At 28.6% G+C, this 20,633-nt stretch overlaps 1 protein-coding gene and 1 pseudogene across 1 annotated transcript; one reads left to right on the top strand and one right to left on the bottom strand.

Moving 5' to 3' along the window:
- Window positions 1–12,095: 12,095 nt before the first annotated feature.
- LOC113371015 (activating signal cointegrator 1 complex subunit 2-like) lies at window positions 12,096–15,824 on the top strand. Its single transcript, XM_026611668.1, has 15 exons — window positions 12,096–12,131; window positions 12,195–12,272; window positions 12,446–12,588; window positions 12,666–12,849; window positions 12,908–13,108; window positions 13,443–13,654; window positions 13,713–13,865; window positions 13,991–14,143; window positions 14,244–14,347; window positions 14,391–14,543; window positions 14,671–14,757; window positions 14,827–14,995; window positions 15,069–15,222; window positions 15,362–15,489; window positions 15,632–15,824. The coding sequence occupies exons 1-15, from the start codon at window positions 12,096–12,098 to the stop codon at window positions 15,783–15,785; spliced, it is 2,109 nt and encodes a 702-aa protein (XP_026467453.1). The 3' UTR covers window positions 15,786–15,824.
- Window positions 15,825–19,915: 4,091 nt separating this feature from the next.
- The window catches only part of LOC113371014, a 28,317-nt pseudogene continuing 27,599 nt past the window's right edge, over window positions 19,916–20,633 (bottom strand).

The raw sequence follows: 20,633 nt of genomic DNA, 5'->3' as shown, positions 1-20,633 counted from the left end.
ATAATTGGTATATTAGTTTGCTTTTATAAACCATCCCAGTAAAAAAACAATTGAAAAAAACGTATGGTTTGGAGTACGTTTAATCTAACAATGAGTAATATTATTAACTTCCGTAGGGCAAGTTATAGTAATCGCAAAAAATCGAAAATGAGAATTTTTATATATCTTACGTTTCATAGGTTTCCGAACATTTTGGCATACCTTAGAAAAAATGGATGTATGAGTGTATGTGTATGTGTGTGTATGTGCGTGTATGTGTGTGTGTGTGTGTGATACAAATTTTCGTCGACGATTTCGGAAACACGGATGAAGCGATTTGATTAATTCAAAAAGCATTCGTTTCGTATTGATAAGGAGACGTGCTGATTAGTTTTTGGTGAAGGCAGGTCTAGCCGTTCAAAAGATATGGGGCAAAAAGTGCCAAAAACGTTAATTCAGTTTTTAAGAGAACGGAGCATCCGATTTGAATAATTCAAAAAACGTGTTACTTGCTTGACAAGATGAAAAATTGATCAAATTTTTATGAAGGCAGGTCTAGCGGTTCGGAGATCTAACAAAAAAAGTAAAAAAAAATGCCATTTGGCGGTCAAAAATGAACTTTACACATATGCACATCAAATTATCAGCTATTTTATAGAGATTTTAACAATAAGTATAAATTTTGTTTACATTCCTATGGGTTCCGTACCAATGTTTACGCTTTAGACGGCGACGCGGCGCTCTCGCGCTTCGATATTTCGTCTTTATGCAGTTAAAGCAGTACGATTGCTTTGAAAAAAGTTAAGATTTACAAAATATTTCAAAATAAATGATTTAAGATAGAATGATTTAATATGGTTCAAAATTTTATTAAAAGTTTCAAATCATTGATCAACTTTTATTGATTATTATTGATTAATTTTAATTACTCGAATTTTGAATTGCGGTACGGGAAGTTCCAGCAATTTTCACGATGCCTAATTGCCTTAAGACAGAATTCCACTTTCAGCTAGTTAACGACATAAGATTAAGCTACGTAACGTCCATGGTTTTCATAAACTATTACTATCCCAAATAATTTTTAATTCTTAATAATTTTTAAAACAAATTATAATCAATTTGTAAAAATTTAAATCATTTATAGATATAGGTACTCCAAATGTTCTACTCAAAATAGAACAAAATTAAGTATTTAGCTCTACTCAAAATGGAAATAAATGACTTATTGTTAGTAATTCTTTCTTGTAACGTTTACTTTGTGGATTGCAATATTAAGTACTTACTATTTGTTTATCTTTCGACATAGTTTTGGAAATAATATTTGTAGCAAGTTAGTCACATAATAAAATAATTAGTTACATTTTTTAAGTATTGATTGTAATTTTCTGCTGTCAACATAAAAATAGAGAGAAACACGTTTTTTCAATTATGATATCTAAACTATCAGGCTAAAACAAATGATTTCACTTTAAAAACATCAGATCACACAATTCTATGCTACTTACATAATATCAGAAAGAAATATAATAAATACTGTCACTGTACTATGTATTTTTAGTAATTAGATAAGTAAGCGAAATTGAATCGCGTTTTACTGGTTGGTATGACCTAATAAGTATGAATTACATATTTCAAAAAGTTGAACATTGATTAGGATTAGCAAAATATTTAATAAAAAAAATTCATGACAAAGTTTAAATAATAAACTTTTTCTATTATTACATATTTTGCGTTGTCAAAGATAACGTTGATTTTAAATTTGTTGAATTCAATTTGTATGAAACCTCTCATATTTAATTCAAAAATTTTGTGCACTTTTCCTTTCTATTTTTATATCTTTTATCTAATACTAAAATAAAGCACTTTATTTCTACTATATTGTTTTTTCACACTAATCGCATGTTTCAAATGCATTTTATTGGAACCAGATAAAAATAAGATTTATGAATATTTTTTTAAATAAACTAAAAATATTTTTCATTCCTATGGTATTAAAAAGACCCATTAATCTAAAATGTAAAAAAGTAATTTTATTATACGTTTGTTATTTTTTGTATCATTACTGAGTACTTCTTTATTCAGTTATACCTTTTTGAAATCCAAACCAGTTCATTCTGCATTTTTTGCAAATACTTATTTAGAAAATTATGCATAAAATAATTTATAAGATATAATTTACAAGATAAAGTGGCTATTTTGCATAATTAAGATAAACGAAAATTGTTTAGCTTACTACCTAATTTCTTTGTAATTGGCTACTGGCTTGGAAACAAATATGCAATAATGCAACAATGTATTATGAATTAATTAGCAAGTACGCTATTTGTTTAAATATGATAATATACAGTTTCTGTAAATTATGGCGGTCTTTATAGATTTCAAATGCTTGTTGATTTTTATTGGTATGTACATATGTGAGAGGACGATAACATCTGGCAAACAATTGTTCACAGCAACTCACACACGTAGGTACAAAACTTTCATTTCATTTCAAGCAGTTTCGGTGAAAGATGTTCAAATAGTTATTATTATTTTTATTGTTTCGAAGAATTAGTCATTATGTACACACGAAATAAACCAAAGTCAGTCAATATTTGTCTTACCGTAACCCACGGCTTACCGTAACCTGTAATTACTTATGATCTTCTAGATACTCAAGAAAGAAATTGATGACTAATTTTATTGCAAATTATCTATCAATATATTTTCAGTACTAATTTTATTGCAAATTATCTATCAATATATTTTCAGTACAATTGGAAATAATTTAATTTTTTAAATAAACATTAAAATATTTATAAATAATTATGTGAAATTATAGGTTAGTAGAAAAATAACGGAAAATAGTAAAAAAATTAAAAATAAAATTTGAAAAGAGTTTCAGTAGTTACACTTTCAGAGTTAAAAAAAAAACAAAATGTATTACGTGCATCTAACTCTATATTTCGTGAAAAAGATAGTTTCTCTCGACGATAGAGCAATCGATAAACGCACAAGGTCGAACAAAATAAAAACGTGTGAAATCAGACACAATTAATGAGAACAATCAATAATCGATAAGATAAATTGAACAGTTATTGAAAATTTTGTGTAATAACTGGATTGAATTACAAGCATATTATACTGATATTGTACACATTATAAAATCTTTCCAAAGCAAGATTTATCAAATCGATAATTTATAAAATAGCTATTACAAGAATTCATAATAGTAATATAATCGATATTGTTTGGTATGCATCGATGATCATTAATAAACAGATTAAAGTTACAGAAACAAAGAAAACGTGCATTAAATTAGAGTAGCTTATCTTCAGATTTATTTATTTTTTATTATACATCCCTTTTATCGTATTTTTGTCACAGCCATTTTTAATGGATTTTTTGTTATTAGTCAGATTTCATATATAATAATTCATATTTAATATATAATAGTTCTCATTAGTTATAATTGATTATACACATTCTTTGATTATGCAGACACAATTTGTTTTAAGGTTCCTTATAGTAATCAAATTTTACAAATATATAATAATATTTTATTTTTAGTTACACAATTATGTGAAAATATAATATTAATTCATTATTCAATTAATTTCTACATTCGCAAAAAAAAAACTTTTAGAACTTTGAAAATCTTTCACACGATCTAATTTATGTAGGAAAACAATCAATGTTGTTTAATATATTATGAACAATATATGAAGCAAAACATATTTATTAACTTCCCGTAGGGTAAGTTATTGTAATCGTCCAAAAATCGAAATTGAAAATTTTTACATTTCTCGACGTTTTGAATGTTTCTGAACATTTTAGCATACCTCAGGAAAAATGGATGTGTGTGTGTATGTATGTATGGATACAATTTTTCGGTCACGTTTTCGGGCGCACGCAATAACCAATTTGAATGGTTCAAAAAACATTCGATTCCTATTGATAGGGAGATGTGCTGATTAGTTTTTGGCAAAGGCAGGTCCAGCAGTTACGAAGATAAAGAGCAAAGAGTGCAGAAATTGAAATCGAGTTTTTGAGAGAACGGAGTATCCGATTTGAATGATCTAATAATCATTCAATTAGTAATGATTGGGAGAAGTGGTTATTAGTTTTTGGCAAAGGTAAGCCCAGCCATTTCGAAGATACAGAGCTAAATGTTAAAAAGAAATGGCAGTTTTCGAGAGAACTAAGCGTCCGATTTAAATGATTCGAAGAACTTTCTGCTTGTTTTAATAAAATAATTGATGTTGAAAAAAAAATTGTTTCAAAATATTTTTTTTTTATTTTTTTTTCAACAAAAAAATGTTTCTGTATATCGAAGATAAATCAGATTTTATTTTTAATTCTTACTAAAGTTCTAATATACTTTAAACAAATAATTTCAACTCTGCAATTCAGTTTATATAATTTTATAAATATTAGACAATGTTACAATATTTGAATATTAGACAATGTTACAATACTATTTGAAAACATTCAGTATTCCTCGAATATTTCATTACGGTATGGGAAGTTCCAGCAATTTGCACGATGCCATACACCCCACTAGTTTAAGTACTGATTTTGCATTGAATTAATATATTATGACATATGTCTCGAAATTCCAGAAAATTCTTTTCATTAGTCTGCAAATATTTCAGCAAAAGCGGTTAGGATTCTCATTATGCTTCTAATATTTTTTGCGCACATGTGGAAAATGTTGAAATTATGTGCAGGGTCAATAATTCATCAAATAGAGATGTTATGTTTTTGTGTAACAAAAAATACCAGGTCAGTTCATGCCACCCATAATGTTTGGGGACTTACTTCCTGGGTTTGCTCGGTCATGTGTTCTATGTAGTATTTAGCAGTGCAGCACAACAGAGAAAATTTAATGATTTTAAATGATAAATGGAAATTGAGAAAAAATAAAAATACTAATGTAAGATATATAGTAAAATAATTTTTTTTTTAATATTGGTAAAATTTCAATTATTGATGTCTGCTATGTTATAAAAAGATTTATAGTACTGAAACGCATTTAGTTCTAAAATGTTAAAACTTTAAGGAATAATTAGAAAAAATATGAATCATCGATAAAAATCATATATATTTGCTTATGATAATAGTTGGATTGGGTTCCATATTCATTTATTATAATTAGAAGAACTAGTAAATATTTTAATTTAATAAAATAAATTATTTCTATGTAAATTTTGTATGTAATTGTGCATATTTCATTTGTACATGACAGCATTTCAATTAGTTCACAATTGCCGACCATGCGCAATATGTATTTATGACTAATAGATAACCAAATCTGATAAAATAATTTATTACATGTAATGCAACGCTTTTTTCACCAGCATTTTTTATTTTTTTGCATCTTTTGCTTTTGCGCAGACTAGGCTATAATTTTAATTTTATAATAGTATAGTAACTTTAATAAATATATTGATCTTAAAATGCATTTATTATAAGGTTTTATTTTTAGTAGATTGTCCCTTACACTTGCATTAAGTAGGCTTTTAATCGCCCACATGTACGACATGAACTAACCTTGCGAATCGCAACATGTTTTCGGAGTAAAATGTCGTTAATTTGCATATCAAGTGAGAAAATGCCGATGAAATTAATACTTTTTGATATCTTTTGACATTTCAAAGGCACCGAACGCTTTTAATGTGAAAATAATTTTTTAACATACCACAAAAAAGCTGTAGTAAATTTACATATTTATACATAAAGCGCGACAGATAATGGATAATTGATAAAAATTTTCTTTTATTACCCGAGTTTTAATACTATCTATCTAGTTCTAGTACTCTCTAATGAAATAATATGCAGTAAAGTAAGTACATTAAAATAAAACAATAATATCAAAAGGTATAAGAATGATGTAAGTTAAAAAATAAAAACTACATTAAAAATTCATGCAACAATTAAAATATGTGGTTTTTATACCAAGATCGCACTATTTCAACTACTCTAGAAAAATGTATAATCGCTTTAATATAGAGAGTTGCTTCTTGTTTATCTTTAAGCATATTTTATATGTTATAAACAAATACAACAGTGTCGACAAATGCGATAAATCGAACGCCTCCAATCAATTATACAAAAAGCCAGTTAAGTTGAGCTTAATTTTGAAACTTTATTTATCAAAATCACATAATCTGTGCTCAGATTTGAATTAAGCTGTAAAGTTTTTATTTCATCTATCGAATAGTGATGAACTAGGAGCTGCGGCACCAACGCCCATGATTATAATGAATAAACAACCTTAATTATTCTACAGCATTTGTTACAAATGGTAAAACGATTTTAGTAGTTTGCCACAACAATAAAAGGAAATATCCCCTCTTTATTTTATCTGCTCGAATGAATTTTTGAATCAATTCATCGAACGATTTTGTAATAGCAGATGAAAAGCCAGTAGTTTATTTGCAAAAGTAGGTTAAATTTTAGTACCCTTGATGCAAAAAGCTCAATAAAGCATAGAAATAATTGATAATCGGAAATAAACAAAGATATTTTATATGTACTTTCTCTTCAGCGTCAAATAACGACAGCCTACATGCAAGAGTTCAAAATATTGGGCAATAAAGGATAATATATTCAAAGCATTTAAACAAATGTTAGCAGCAGAAACGTTTAAATTATATTTAATAGAAGTAGTAATATATTAACATGAAATTCATTATCTTAACGCTCTTTGTAAGTGTAATAAATTCAAGATTTCATATTATTTGTAAAATTGATTTGAATAAACTTCAAAGCCCTTTATTTTATTTTCCTCGCATCATTAAATCCATAGGATTTAGTGATGAGACGTTGAAGAATTAACTTTGAGAAAAACGCAGGTTAGAGACTAATTGTGAGATTTTACTTACACCTCTCAATAAAGATAAAAACATACAAACAAGAATATTATACAATGCAAATTTGAACATTCTATGTTAATGAATATATGGCACGTGCTTAGAACTGAGGTAGAAACTTCGTAAGTCTCAAGAAGTAGTGAATGAGTTTTTAATAGATCCCAAATGAGTTTCTAATAGATCACACTTTAAAAAACAACTATAAAAAAGACACAAAAAATAAGAATAGACCTGATTGATTTTCCAGAAGCAATAACAATAATACAAATGAATAGATGAGTTCTCTAAAATGTCATATAACAATGAATTACTAATCTATAAGTCAGTAATAATACCGATATGGACTTATGGTATTCAACTATGGGGATGTGCAAGTACGTCCAGTTAATGCACCCCGGTTTGTTTCGAATAACACTATTCATACAGATTTAAACATACTGACCGTAAAAGAAGTAATTAAAAAATAAGCAATTTATACCATACGAAATTGGACCAACATCCAAATTCAGCTATGCAATTAATCAAAATTCATGTTCCAACTAGAAGGCTCAAAAGAAAATGGCCTACTAACCTACTAACTTAATTTAAGCTTCGTTTATTTTACTAACATAGATTATTTATCAACATAGATTTATTTTATTAACATTGATTTATTTTATTAACATAGATTATGTACAGGAGAATCTCTTCACTGGAGAAGACCTTTAAATGACATACTTATTGTTAGTGGATCTAGACTCATAGAAATTTGTTTTTCTGATTGTCTATAATAAATAAACAAAAAGAAAAACAAGAATAGATGAATTCATCGAAACAGTTGAATATAAGAATTCAAATCATATCACATTTGATTTTGCAATTTTAATTAATTCATATTTATTCCAAACCTGATCCATCCAACAAAAGTATCGAAACTTCCGCATTCGAGTGTACTAATTCCGAAGCATTCCAACCAATTTATTAAACAATTCTTTGTTTGCCTTCACATTCATCTAGCCTTCATAAAATTCAATACCATTTAATGAATCAATTGCCTGGCAAACTATTACAGCTGCATGTAACACTTCGGCGAAGCTTAGCAATTAACGCTAATGTATTGTCGCGTATCATACAATATAAATGCGATCAACAAAGTATTTGATGTAATACGGGCCATTTGGCGGTTCAGAAACAAGTTTTATAATTTAGACATTGAAATCCATGTTTTGGAAAATTATCTTCAATGAAAACACCAACAGATTTAACTAGGACTAACAAAAACTACAATTGAACTAACGCATAAAAAGAATTTCGAAAGATATTTCGAACTGGCGAGTTCATAAATTTTTACAAACCACTTCTATAAACTTCTTGAATCTATATTTTTTACTTCTTACTATTAATCTTATAGCAAAAAGCAAAAGTGAATTTTAATGAGTTTTTTAAGAACAAAAAATATTTATATATTAGGAACTATAAAAATATTTTTTCTAAATTCGACACTCATTAAAATTTACCATATAATTATAACTATAAATATTTACATTTGTGAAGAGGCATGAAGACTCTTCTTGGATAAGTATACAGAGTCTTTTGAGTCTCTATACTTATTCTCAGATACATATAAGTTGTGCAGAACAATTCGATCTTTAATAATTGTCTCATTTAGAAAAAAAAAGTTCGTAGTTCCTGAAGAAAAGGGACATTCTATGGAACATACCATAGTCCAAAAATATAGAATGAAATCATTTTGATTTAGAGGCTTTTGGTTAAAAAAATTAAAATAATAAACTAGTTGAATATGGCATCATGCCTTAAGGCAAATTGCTGAAACTTCCCGAACCATAACAAAATGTTCGAAGAATATTAAACGTTTTGAAATAGATTATTAAATATACTGTAACACTATCTAATATTTATTTATAGAATTATTCTTATAATTATTAATTATAAAAATTATATAAACTGAACTGCGAAGTTAAAATTATTTATTTAAAGTATATAAGTGAGCTTTAGAACTTTAGCCAGAACTAAAATTAAAATCTGAATTATTTTCTATATACAAAAAAATGTAATTTTGAATTATTTTTTTTACAAAAGCAATTATTTTGTCAAAACAAGCAGATAGTTTTTTTAATCATTAAAATCGGATGCTTAGTTCTCTCAAACACTGCCAAATTTTGCGCAATTAGCTCGGTATCTCTAAAACGGCTGAACCTGCCTCTGCCAAAAACTAAACACAACTTCTCCTAATCATTATAAATTGAATGTTTTTTGGATCATTCAAATCGGATACTCTGTTCTCTCAAAAACTCGATTTCTATTTTCTGCACTCTTTGCTCTATATCTCCGTAATGGCTGGACCTGCCTAAAACTAATCAGTACATCTCCCTATCAATAGGAATCGAATGTGTTTGAAGCATTCAAATCGGTTAATCCGTGTGCCCGAAAACGTGAACAAAAAAATGCGGACACACAAAATGCAAAAAATTTCATTTTCGATTTTCGGCCCATTACTGTAACCACCCTATGGGAAGTTAATAATGATAGCTTTCTAGATAAACTGAAACAATATATAAATATAATATATTGCAAAGGAAATTGAACAGTAAATCATATACTGCAATTAATACTTTTATTTTATAAGCATTTCAAAAAATAATTAATAATATGTTTAGTATACAATCACGCATGTTTTTTTAAAAAACAAAATATGAAGTAAGATGCAATACAAAAACGAATCCGCACAGGATTTATAAAATGTCGAATGAAGACACAAAACAGGCGTTATTGTATCTTCTTCTCCATAAATAACCTTTAATTATTTTATTTTGGCAATTGTACCCAGCATCTATATTTGCGTTGGTGATAATTAAATCGACTTTACAAGTTTAATTGTATGTTGTCATTATAATTACTTGTTGATATAATTTAGAGATAACTTCTAAGTCATGCACAAGGCCTCGAGCAAACTTAATGAATACTGTATGAAGTTATGATCTGTAAATTATACATATGACTCGGTATGATTTGTGGAAAACATAATCATACTGTATATTCTTTATGTAATCGCGAAAGAGTTAAAGAACTCTCAAGGGCATTTGAATTTTTGACCACGTCATTTTAGAACATCTTCATAATTATATCGTTTTGTACATTTGATTTAAGATCTTAAGAAGATAGAATCTTCGAGGATTGCAAATATTAAATATAACCACTATATTATTTTTGAAGGATGGTTTATTATTTTTTGCTACTGCTATTAGACAATGATGTGAAAACAACAATTACGGTAAACGTGTCAAAGAATTGAATCATTCATTTATTAACATTCGAAGATTGGGCCGGCCATGGTCCATCTTAGGCCAAATCTTAGGCCCGGTTTGAATCCAACCTCGGTCAGTTCGCTATCAAAGCAGCATGAAATCAATTTTCCCCTTGAAATCATAGATTTCAAATATGATCTCAAGTAATAATGGCCTTTAGTGGGCATAGCTAAAGAAGTTCATTGGAAATAAAAAGGAGTCGAATTGTATCCCTAAACACACAGTATATAGAAAGTATATGGATCAAATCAACTTTGTGCAGCTTTGTGCATCAACTCACGTGTGGATCAGCCTCTTTGGAAGAAATATTAATTAAAAAAAATAAAAAATAAGTAATAAAAAGTAAAAAGTGTAAAGAAAAAGTAAAAATGTATGTAAAAAAAAGTAAAAATGTAAGAAAAAGTAAAAATAAAATGTAATATTTTTTTCAAAAGAGAAGAATTTTGTTGATTTGCAAATATTATATTTTGTTAGGGTTTTAAGTTAATAAGTTATTGAATTATTTAATACCAAAATTGAAAAAAATGTATATTAATGTACGTAAAAGCCAAAATATGCCATTTTTGTTTTCTCAAAAAACGGCTGAACGGATTTCAAGAATTTAAAATCATTCCATGAATTTCAATAAAGACCCAATCGATTCGATTGATGAGACTGCCGAGTCATTTCTTTAGAATTAGAGTAGACAAGTACAAATTTTTTCCACATTTTTTGAACCATTTTCTGAACCGATTTTGAAAAAATTAAAAACTGTTCTAAGTTTTTGTTTTTAGGGTATGAATTTTTAATCTACCAATTAGTTCGCCTCAAGGTTGGAGGCATTGGTGTTGTCTAGCCGGAACGCGCCGGAAAATCGTTCCGGTACTTTCTTTTTGCACCGGAACGCGTTCCGGAACTATAGATGATTTCCGATAAGGAGAATTGACTGACGTATTAAAAAACAATTAAAAAAAATACTGATTTTTGTATTATTATAAACAAGGGTTTGAACCGGAAGAAAAACCTAAACAAACCGACATTTTTCTCCAAACCGTAAACAGGAGTAAGAAACGTTATTTTCTTCTGATGAACACAAACTCTAACTAAAACGAAATAAATACGAGAACCGGCATTTTAACTTCGTTCCGGTAAAAAAAAAAATTGACACAACACCACTGATTGGATGTCCAACAATGTGTCAATAATTCAAGACGTTAAAGACAAAACTAATTTTATCATTTTTATGAGAAAAAAATTAGATTTTCAAAAAAACATGCAAAACATACCACTGGATCATAATATCAAACTATTTTATTATTATTATTTCATCATTGAACATGAATTTCTTACCTTAAATATGCCTGACATCTGCACTGCACAAAAATTAAAATATAAGTTTAGATTTGAGTCTTGAATTGCAAAACTTATTCTTCATCGACTTCTAGTATAAAATTATTTTATTTATCTATAACATATTATATGCTTGTTTATTTAATATTTATTAAATGTAAACATTTTTCATTCACCGTTTGCATGCACTTGTAACCATTTTGCAACTCTAATGTCGTTTTATTACCAACGTAATATTTTTAATGAGAAAGGAAGTGAAGTAAATCTTCTCATCTTGCAACACTACTGTCGTTTTATTACCAACGTAATATTTTTAATGAAAAAGGAAGTAAGGTAAATCTTCTCACTTCATTCATGTTATTTCTTTGGTTGTCAGCGCGGATTTGTCAACCTACAAATTGTTACACAAAGCAGTTAACAGGTTTTTTCTTATAAATTAATTTGCTACAAAAAGTAGTTTAAAAAAATTATAAAAACATTCACCAGAATCATTATTTGACAGTTTTTTTTCGCGTTATTTATAACGAACTTAATCATGAAGTTGTAAATTTCAATAAGCCGCTCTCTGTTTGGCATGCCATAATTTGTGATATTAGGATTTCGTATTGTCTAAATATAATTTACTAATATGACAGAAATAAATGTTAATGGAAGTTTATATCAGGTCAGTAAATTTAGCATTTCAAGCCATTTCACTCAATAGTATTGATATATTTGCTTGTTGTAGAATCCAGAATGTTTACCTTTGGAAGATCTTAAATTTCAAGTGAATGCAAATGGCGTGAAAAGAGATGTTAAGGCTTTTGTAAGTATTGCTAATTAAGTAATTGTGCATTAACCAATTTGTAAGCCTTGCGTTACATATGTGCGTTTATTATTTATAACAATTTCGACAAAACATTGTCACCGATTTGTTTTGTATCTATACCAGTTTGTCAATAGGTTTTTGCTTTGAAAATGGCTATGTTCTTCTTACAGAGCGACTTTTGGGTGGAAAACCGTTGCCATTCTCGATATCCTGGACCTCCTAAAACAGGAAGTGCAGAAGATGAACAGTGGCTGAATAGTATGCTATGGTTTAACAAAGAACTAGAATGGATGCTAAATTTGGAACACTTTAGGTTAATATAATGTTAAGAGTAAAAGATTGAAATTTAAACATTTATTTTAATATTACAATATTTATTACCATCCATAGGTTTTGGTCGAACATAGTTTATGATACAGGATGCATGGAATCCTTGATATCGTTTTTACAAGAAGCTTCTCCATTTTACCTTCCGTTTAAACATGAAAGTAAACAAGTTACAGAAGCATATGTTACTGCATATAAAAGAGTTTTGCAAATATTTTGTCGTATCATCACAAATAAGGAAAATGAGGTAGACATAATTCAAAGTAAATAGATTTAATAAAAACTAATAAATTTGTCTTTCACAGGGTTCCTGGATAGGAAAATTATTTTTAGCAAATTTATTATATGACTATAGTTTAATAACTATTCCAATATTGTGGGATCTGATTGCACTTTATGGTGTAAATAATGTGACAATCTTGACTAGATTTATGGAAACTGTATTTAAGTTGCAACCAAAGTATAAAGATGATCTCAAAGTTGCTTACTTATTTCTCAAAGAGAAGGTAATGATTATTTATGTATGTTTTTGTAAAATTTATGCATATTCAAATATGTAACGGTAATCTTAACAACTCTTAAATTTATTTGCTGTTTGAACTTACTTATTTATAGTTCTCTTTGTTGTTGAAGTTTTAATCGGCTACTTTTTCTAACATTTTATATTGATTCTTATTGATTGATGACATTATTTTTTTTGTTATTTAAAGTTAGTTTGATAAGTTATTTGATTCTATATCATTAAAGTAATGATATCTGCCAAAGATTACAAACTTATTTTTACTTTACTTTATGACTATAAATTTAATTTTTTGACCTAAAAATTTGGTGTACTTCTAGGTATTTACTACAATTGAAAACCAATCAAGTGCTTTTACTACAACGACATCAAATTATATAGGAGAGCAAATAAATTTATATCCTTCTTCTGCTGAGACAGCATTAGTTGATTTGGCTTGGCATCTTTTAGATTGTGCTGCCACTATGAGACATTTCTTTGAAGTTTATCCGGCTTCCAAATTAATTTGTCGGGATTTGAAAATATATTCAAGGTAAATGATCATGTAGGTTACATGTAGATTGTGTTCAACAGTTTTAATCATTTTTTAGCATAGCAGTGCTGTATGATAATAGTATACCAATATTATTCAACAAGCTGATTGACAAAAATAATTCTGATATTGTTGACAAAGCAAGGGTTGAACTACTTGAATGTTATAGGTTAATACTAAATACCTGTACCGAGGAAGCATTGGCGAATCCGTAAGTGTTATGTTCTGAGTAATATATTAATTATATAATGAATATATTACTCAATTACGGATATTAATATATTTTAATGTAGTTGAACCTTATCTGTTATTGTAATTTTACTATTTTTATTTTAGAGCAAAAGCCTTAATTCCAGCTGATATGTTTTTAGAAATTATTAGTGAAACACTTCATGTGTTACATAATCAAAAAACATTTGTTAGAGACTTGTTAGAGAAGCAGCCACTTCAGAATGATATGGAACTTTTGAGACAAGTTTGCTGCAACTTGTAACCTTTTTTTATTACTTTAGTTCAAAAATAATCTATTGAAATTTTATATATATATCACTAGTAAATACACCAATTTTTATCCTTAATGCTAAGATAGAGATCCAGTCAAATGCGATTTTATTCTGCAGTCTCTAATGTCCTCAGTTGATGATTCTGACCCCAAGAAAATAATTTTTCAAGATTTATGTTCATATAATCAATCTCCATCAAAAGATTTTGAATGACTATATAAGTGACGATGAAGGTGCATGTGGAGGAGCTGTGAATAATGATAATGATACTAACAATGCAATAGCTGAAGTGTCTGATGTTTTTCCTAATCTAGGAAGTGGATATATTAAAAGATTAATTGACTATTTTGGTACTTCTGAAAATGTAATCAGTGCGTTACTCGAAGGTAAAGTTTTAATTTTGTTTATTAATAACTTCAATATGTTCTTAATGGTTTTCTTGTTTTGTTTACTTATTTTCAAAATTTATTTAGTTAAGATGAGTTTATTTTGAATTATTCTAATTTTTTTTAGATAATATTCCTAAAGAACTTTGTTCATTAGACACTTCGGAACCCTACATTCCACCAGATCCTTTAGAAGAATTACATAATAAATTAGGTATACCTCTATTGCTTCTAAATAAGTATGTTTATATGTTTTATAAATTAATTTCAAATTTCTCTTCAGGAAATGCTCACTTAAATGTGTTTGATGGTGATGAATTAGATATGAGAGTACGAGATGTTCCAAAAGAACATTGGCAAAGTAAACATAAGAGGGGACCTAAAAATTTGAATGAGTTATTGAATGACAAAAGCCATATCAATGAGATTAAGTCCAAGTATCAGGAATATAAGTGCGTTTTTTTTATTTATATTTTGTTTATATTGATTAATTTTGATATAAATTTGCTTCACTTTCTTTTTCAGTCTTGTCTATGACAACGTTTATGATGATGAATATGATGACTCCTTTGAAGGTCCATCTAAACCAATTGCTGAAGACGATGATTCCGAAAGCAATTCTAGAAGACCAACAGAACTACCTAGAGTATTGCGGAAGCAAGTACATAATAATAGTGAGGTAGAATATTCAAATTAAATCAAATCACATAAATCGAATTTAATTTGCATTCATAATTTGTTGTTTCTGTATTATATTGTATTTCTATAAAGTCCTGGTATATTGCCTTATTTTATTAACAAATCTTTTGTCTTCACAGTCAGAGGAAGATGAAGAAGAAGATGAAAATAGTTCTTCTACTCCAGCCACTAAATTTCAACCTTTCTGTGAAAATCCAGAAATTATTCGTGCTCGTAGAGAAGCACAACGGAATAATAAATACCCAAAGTTTGTATTGATAACTTTATAATAGATTAACATTAGTTTATATGATAGTTAATTGATTATGATGTAGTGTGATTAGTTCATGTTTGTGTTCAAATATTTATATTGATATCAAATTATTCTTACTTTTTTCAAAACATTTCAGTCGAGATGTGGTGGGAAAACCTAAAGGGCATGGACAAGAGAAAGATGTCACTATTAATCGTGATAAGAAAAATACTAATAAATCGACAAGAGCCAATCACAACAGGAGGCAAGGAGCTGCATGGAAGAAAAGTCGTGGCATGATGCCATTTTAATGTAATATTTTTTTTTTGTTCTTCTTGACTGAAATTTATCTTTTTTTACATATTTTAGTATCTGCAATATTCACATTGAAAAAGCAATATAGCTGTTAACAATGATTTATTTCAGAACTAATTTAACATTAGATCGTTATGGTCACAGATTATTATAATTTTAACAGTAAGTTGTTATGGTATGCCTACGAAAGGTACACTTATTTTGAATTATAATTACTGTTAATTCTATCACAAATGACAATAATGTTAACTCATGGAGTTAAAATTGTTAGTGAAATAAATATTTTATAAACTAAGAAGATTGATATTTAGAACTTTGTCTTGTGAGACATGGTTACATTTTTTATGTCAGTTTATGTTTGATTCCCCTCGTGAACACTCTTCATTTTATTGGTTTTATTAATTTGTTTTTTATCAATATTTTGTTGATAAACCAGTGCTTCCGCAATTTCTTAGAAATTTGTAAATATTTTAAATTTTCATATCCTTCCCAAAAATATAATAAAATCAATCAAAGAATTATCAACTACGTAATTACCGTTCATACAATTTTTCCGTACAATTCGATCCGCCATATGATCAACCTGATATCGAGAAGTAGCGATTTCTATTTTCATCTGGATTTATAGATCCAAAATAAGTTTTCAAATAAAAATAGACTTTTCAAGGTATTGCTGCATCAAATTAAAAATATATGAGCAATATTATAGAAATTCTAATAATAAAAAATCTATCAAATATAGATAGGAGGTTCTTTGAGTTGCTATTTAAATACTGGCTGAAAAGGAGAAATTCAAGCACTGCAAAAATAGGAATATAATTTTTTTTTAAGAGATAATCCGGTTGTTTTTAAATACTTGACCATTCCATTGGTCTAAATTTAGACCATTCCATTGGTCTAAATCTATTGAGATTTTAAGTTAAACCATATGCTAGAAGATCCATAGAGAAAGCTTTTATTGCACAATAACATTTACAAAAGCACGCTGCAACTAGTGGAGCGCATGGCATCGTGCCTTAAGGCAAATTGCTGGAACTTTCCGTACCAAGAAAAATTTTTTTTTAAAAAGAGTTATATTTTTGAAAAAAAATTACTCTGAAAAAATTAGATTTTTGAGAAACTATAAATTTTCGACAAAAATTTACTTTTTTTTTTAAAAAACAAAGACTTTTTGAAGAAAAATTTATTTTGAAATATTTTGGAAATTCTGAACTTTTTTCAAAGCAATAGTATTGCTTTAACTGCATAGAGATGAAATATCAGAGCGCGTAAGCGCCGCGCCGCCGTCTAACGGATAAACATTGGTACGAAACCCATAGGAATGTAAACAAAATTTATACTTATTGTTAAAATCTCTATAAAATATCTGATAATTTGATGTGCATATGTCTAATGATCATTTTTGACCGCCAGACGGCATTATTTTCATTTTTTTTTTTTACTAGATCTCCGAAACCGCTAGACCTGCCTTCATTAAAATTTGATCAGTTCTTTATCTTAAGTAAAATGTTTTTTCAATTATTCAAATCGGACGCTCGATTTTCTTAAAAACTGAGTTACGGTTTTTGGCACTTTTTGAACCATATCTTCGGAACGACTAGACCTGCCTTCGCCAAAAACTAATCAGCACTTCTTCTTATCAATACGAATCGAATTCTTTATCTTGTTAATACAAGTAAAATGTTTTTTGAATTATTCAAATCGCTTCATCCGTATTCCCGAAATCGTCGACGAAAATGTGTATCCGAACACACACACACATACACACACATGTATCCATTTTTTATAAGATATGCCAAAATATTCAGAAACCTCTGAAACGTAAAGATATATAAAAATTTTCATTTTCGATTTTTTGCGATTACTATAACTTTCCCTAAGGGAAGTTAATAATATTCATAAAATTTAAAATAAATTTTTATATTTTTTTAATCACAGTAATAAAAGTTAATTTACGAAACTCTGATACAAAATTGAACTGTTCCGTTTGCTTTTGCAAGAAAAACTTTCGAGATTTTTTTCCTACACATGTGCAGTGGAACATAATCCTTTATCAGTAATTACGGAAAGGATTCGAAAAGGACAAAAATGCCACACGTGCGCATTGTAGTCGACGCACGTGCATTATCCGCGAATTTCGGTATCAGTTGGTTGGGGAGTCAGTAGTGCTGTGATACAAGCCGTAGCTACTGCTACGTCCGCGTGCGACTACTAACGGCCGTTAGTCGATGTCCGTCCGTTGATTAAAGCACGAATTTGTCGAGTGGCAAATTTGATTTTTATCCCAAATTACCAAAAAATAATAATTGAATCATCTCGCCGGTTGATTGTGACATTATCTAAAAAAGTGTTTGTAAATGCCATGTTTTAGATTTCTATTGGAGATTTGTTGTTATTTAAAGTAAGATAAGTTTACTTTATTTAAGAAAGATAATGTAGGCTTTATTGCTATATATTTTAGTAAGTACGCATAAAACATTCTTATTTTTGATGTATCTCACTCAAGGATAAGGAAAGTGATCTCACTGCACTAGAAGTCGTCCAAAGATTTTGGTCTATTTGTTTATGCACGATTTTTAACACTTGAATGCGAATATTATCATATTTATTCGAGTATTGAACTAGTTGATCAGTAGTTTCACCATATTTTATTCACTTTTATTAAAATTTCTGAGCATTTACAATTAAAAGGCCAGTCAACCTAATGTGCATGATCTTAAGATCAATTATGCTCACATTTTTATATTTAAAAAGTAATTTTAAATGATTTTATAGTCCAATCATTAAAGTAAGTTCACCTCCGAATTCGAGATACCCAACTGTAAGTCCTTGAATACTTGTATATTGAAACCCTAAAGTTGTTTCAAAACCTACATACGATGTTGGCACCCTACCATATGTAGGTTTTGAGACAACTTTAGAGTGTCAATATACAAGTATTTACAGACTTACAGCTGAGTATCTCGAATTCCGAGATTTTTACTTAATTTAAGCTCAAATGACTGTTAATCACTTTGAAATGATGAGACTAAGAGTAACGCTAATTCGAAATAATTGATTTATCTTATAATTCATTATATTATTTGACTACTTGAATATTATCAAAAATAACGTTTTTTGTTAATTTGCAACCCAATTCATTATTTTATTGCAATAGTAGTGATTTCAGATTTATTATTTAAAATTTACCATAAATAATTTGCGAAAAATCTATTTCAATATGCTTTGTCCAATTTATTGTTTCAATGCACATGATATAATGATAATTATTAAATATCAATATGTACGAGGTCTGTTCAAAAAGTACCCGGAATTTTCGTTTTTTCAAAAAAATATTTATTTATCGTCTACATTAATGTGGTCCCCTTCAAAGTATTCCCCCCAGATAATACACTTATGCCAGCGTTTTTTTCCAATTTTCGAAGCACCCTTGATATTCACTTTTTGATATGTCCTTGAGCACTCTCCGCGATTTCTTCAATCGAGAAAAGCGCCGTCCTTTCATGGGTCTCTTCAACTTTGGAATAGGAAAAAAGTCACACGAAGCCATATCTGGTGAATTTTTGCACTTTGCAACACTTATTTCATTTTTTACGCAAAATTTAATACAATTCTTTGACTTTTCAATTCTTCCATTGTAAAAATCGCCGAGCTCAAGAAAAACACGTCGAACCTTAGCGACTACCACAGACAAAGTAAACAGTGAATATAGCTGAAAATTTCATCATACTTTAGGGGCATGTATACCAACACAATAAAAAAAAAAATTTGACATCAGACACTCCAGACCCGCGAAATTTATTATTAGTAATTCCGGGTACTTTTTGAACACACCTCGTATACCCCGATACATCTCCTGCAATAAGCACCGACTTTTCGAGTCAAAAATCAGTTATTTTTGCATCATTTTCAATTAGTCCTCAGAAATAACATTTAAAAAATCCGAATAATATATATGCTAATTGAAATAATCTTTTTGATTTGTGTGATTTTATCATCTCAATTTTCTTTTTATTTCTCAAGAAAAGATACATAAAGTTTTGTGACTTTCAAAGCTGGTAATAATCCTCAAACAGAATACGAGAAATTTGCAATAAATGCGAGAAATACAAAGAGAAATGAGGGTTTAAGTAATACGATAATTTCTGGAAGTGTCGAATACAGCTGATGCTGAATTTATTACACAAGGAAATATACAAGGATATAAAAAGTCAATAGAATTCGTGTTTGGATATATGGAAACTGAACGTTAGATTTCGAAGGAAGTCGTTGTAGACTTGAATTGTTGCCGGGCGACTTGATTGTGACCTATTTCAATAATATTTTTTACCTTTAATTTACAATGGTATAAAATACTTTGTTTGCCACCATTTTTTGGGTATTTTTATTTTTTTTATTTCGTGCTCTAAAATTTGAGCCCTCTATAGAATTGTTTCTGCAACATGGATAACTACTATAATATATAATCAGTGGAAATGTGTTTTTTTTACCGAAACGCGTATAATTATATACACAGAGCCGATCCTGGGCAGACAGCCGTTCCTGTCCAAAAAGGAAGTGCCGGAACCACGTTCCGGAGCTTTCCGGCTCGGTAACACCACTGTATACAATATGTTGAAATGATCTGATTTAATATTTTAATAATTAGTAGATGTATTTAAAATCTGCAATAGTATATAATTAGGACTTAAAAGTTCTGTTTAATATCTTATTTTATAACACAGGAACACCTCGAAGATGACTATAACGCGGATCGAATATGCGTAAGATGAATTTTTTATATTAATCGCATTTGAATGCTTTTAATATTTATACATATAACTTTTATTATACCCGTAGTTTAT

This window comes from Ctenocephalides felis, unplaced genomic scaffold, assembly GCF_003426905.1.
Source record: "Ctenocephalides felis isolate EL2017-DRISC unplaced genomic scaffold, ASM342690v1 CF-g0.4_SCAFFOLD_01492, whole genome shotgun sequence".
Taxonomy (NCBI): Eukaryota; Metazoa; Arthropoda; class Insecta; order Siphonaptera; family Pulicidae; genus Ctenocephalides; species Ctenocephalides felis.
This window is presented reverse-complemented; position numbering and strand designations above follow the sequence as displayed.

Bases quoted from the DNA above. Each gene is read 5' to 3' on its own strand.
- LOC113371015 (XM_026611668.1), top strand. From the start codon at position 12,096: ATGACAGAAATAAATGTTAATGGAAGTTTATATCAG. The intron at 12,850-12,907 runs GTAGACATAATT...TGTCTTTCACAG, and splicing joins TCACAAATAAGGAAAATGAG to GGTTCCTGGATAGGAAAATT. The intron at 14,144-14,243 runs GTAACCTTTTTT...ATGCTAAGATAG, and splicing joins AGACAAGTTTGCTGCAACTT to AGATCCAGTCAAATGCGATT.